The sequence below is a fragment of the Austrofundulus limnaeus genome, unplaced genomic scaffold (assembly GCF_001266775.1).
Source record: "Austrofundulus limnaeus strain Quisiro unplaced genomic scaffold, Austrofundulus_limnaeus-1.0 Scaffold38, whole genome shotgun sequence".
Lineage (NCBI taxonomy): Eukaryota > Metazoa > Chordata > Actinopteri > Cyprinodontiformes > Rivulidae > Austrofundulus > Austrofundulus limnaeus.
In genome coordinates this window covers 873,259-875,793 of record NW_013952440.1, presented here as the reverse complement: position 1 = coordinate 875,793, position 2,535 = coordinate 873,259, and the positions used below count along the sequence as shown (strand labels likewise).

General features: G+C 40.4%; 1 protein-coding gene across 1 annotated transcript in view; it reads left to right on the top strand.

The window, feature by feature from the left end:
• myo15aa (myosin XVAa) overlaps positions 1–2,535 on the top strand; it is a 68,588-nt gene that overhangs the window by 51,099 nt on the left and 14,954 nt on the right. Inside the window, exon 40 of the mRNA XM_014006906.1 lies at positions 2,387–2,480. Within this exon, the coding sequence (XP_013862360.1) occupies positions 2,387–2,480 (94 nt within the window). The remainder of the gene's footprint in view (positions 1–2,386; positions 2,481–2,535) is intronic.

Below are 2,535 nucleotides of genomic sequence, written 5' to 3'. Positions count from 1 at the left end.
CAAAAAAAAAAACAAAAAAAAAAACAAGTGGGCTAATGCAAAGAGTTTTCTTTTCCTAACTATATTGGTTAAATGTTTAATTTAGTTCAAGAAGACAAGCACACTGGCAATACACAGATTTCAAACTTTTCTTGTTTTGTTATAGTACTTTATTCAATGAAAAATGCTAAAGCTATCGTCACACTGAATGACAATATCATCATGTGGATAATGTTCCCCATTAGTTGTGAGAGAGCACGATAGGTCAACAGTAGTTTTGTTCAAAGCTTCTGTTGAGATCATGGTGGTTTATTGTCCTGATGCATCACAGTAATCCCAGTAGAAAAATAAAACAAAACAAAACAAAAAAAAAAAACCAGGTCCTCTTCTTTAATGAAACGTTTTGTCTCTCCGAGAGACTTCTTCAGTCTGATAAGTTTCAGGTGAACTCAGCCTTATAAGCACTGCCTCCACATGGTGGACAAACAGACTGACCACATGCAAAAGAGGACTATCAGCCAAACAATAGGTCATTAGTGCCTTGATTGGCTCTGTTGTTTATAGAGGGTCACGTGCCCCATCACCTGACTATTGTTGGGGCCCTGATTCACACCTATTGCTCACAGTCATACTTGCAATAACAGCATTGTAGGAGGAGGACAACTGAACATGAAGGCCTCCACCTCTGTTTAATGGTGAACGGTTTTTCTTCACAAAAATGGCTTCTTTTACTCCTCTCTCAAACCAACGTTCCTCTCTGTCAAGGATGAGAACATCTTCATCCCTGAAAGAGTGACCGCTGGCCTGTAGATGAATGTAAACTGCAGAGTCCTGACCCGACAACGTAGCTCGTCTGTGCTGGCTCATTCTTTTGAACAGTGGCTGTTTTGTTTCCCCAATATATGATTGATCACAGTCCTCCTGACACTTAACAGCCTATACTATATTACTCTGTTTTTGCCATGGATCTTTGGGATGATCTGATTCTTGCAGTAATGTGTTTTGGGGTTTGAAAGCCACTGGGACGTCATGTTTAGAGAATAAACGTCTCAGTTTCTCTGAAATGCCTGCAACGTACAGAATGACCACTAGTCTGGGATTGGGGTCTTCATTTTCACCTTGTGGCTGACTGGAATCCTGTTTGGGTTTCTTGTCTGCTTTCAGGAAAACCCAGTTAGGATGACCACACTGCTCCAGGGCCTGTTTTGTATGGTGGTTTATTATTATGGAACCAGTGCAATAGGGACCTGGGTGGAGAGAGAAATCCATTACACTGAGTATGCACATGGTTGTCAAGAATTTGAAGTGTGGCTGGCCATGTTGGTCTTATGCTTAAGCTATGACCATCCATCTATCTATTGTCTTTACCCACTTTACCTTTCTTGGTCGCAGCGGTCACTAGTGGTGCCTATATCCAGCAACATCCTGGACACATCACAAGTCCATCATAGGGACATATAGAGACAAATGAGATAATTAAAAAAAAACTCTAACCTAGGGACAATTTAGAGTTAGTTACATTACTGTTTTTAGTCTGTGGGAGGAAACCAGAGTGCCCGGAGAAAACCCATGTGTGCTCAGAGAGAATATACAAACTCTACCCAGAAACATCTCTGGCAGGGTTTCCATCCTGTCATCCTCTTGCTGAGAGTTGGCGCAGTTGGCGGAGCTAAGCTACGACACCATCACACTATTATCATCATGTTAGCACGGTGTGATCTTCTAGCACAATTTGAAAAAGTTCAAGAGTGTTCCAGAACTGGCCCAGGACACGGTGCAATCTTGGGAGTATAGTAACATTGTGGGAATGTGCTGATAGAGTGTGGTGAGGTCACAGGGCAGCATCATAGGGGCTTGAAAAAAGCAGGGAAAAGTATTTTTGGATTACTAAGAAAGTAGTGTCATTATTACATTCTCACTGGTTTTCCAAATTTGCCAGAATCCAGACATGTTATTAGACTTTTGTGTAGTAGGGTCATCCTATGTGAAAGAAGTGTAACAGCATACAGGTTTTCTTCTCTTACAACTGGTAAAAATGGAAAGCATGAAAAGTTTTGCCCGTCCAGAAACAAACCAAAACCTACGGGTTGAAAGTTAAGACTGTTGCATCGCTATTCTCAAATTTACTAATAAAGAACTGAATATTATCAATATATATATAACTTATTCTTACAGAAGAAACATATTCCTTCCTTGATTTAAAAAAACTATGATTTAGGTAGTTGTGGTTAAATTGTCCTGTTGAGCAGATTATCAGGTTTGCCTCACCCATTTCTGTCAAATTTAAAAGATGATGGATCTGGGTTAGGGTGTTTACTAGCTTATTAATCATTTATTTCAACACAGCTAATAATAATGACCACCACATCTATGGCAATTTGTTTAGCATTTATTTTGACACATCTAGGAAAAGTGATGGAAAGAAGTTTGGGAGGAAACCCGACCCTCATGATGAAGCTATGGAGATCCTTAAAGATCAGATGGCAAACCCCCCACAACCGGTAAATCCCAGCCCACACACACACACACACACACACACACACACACACACACACA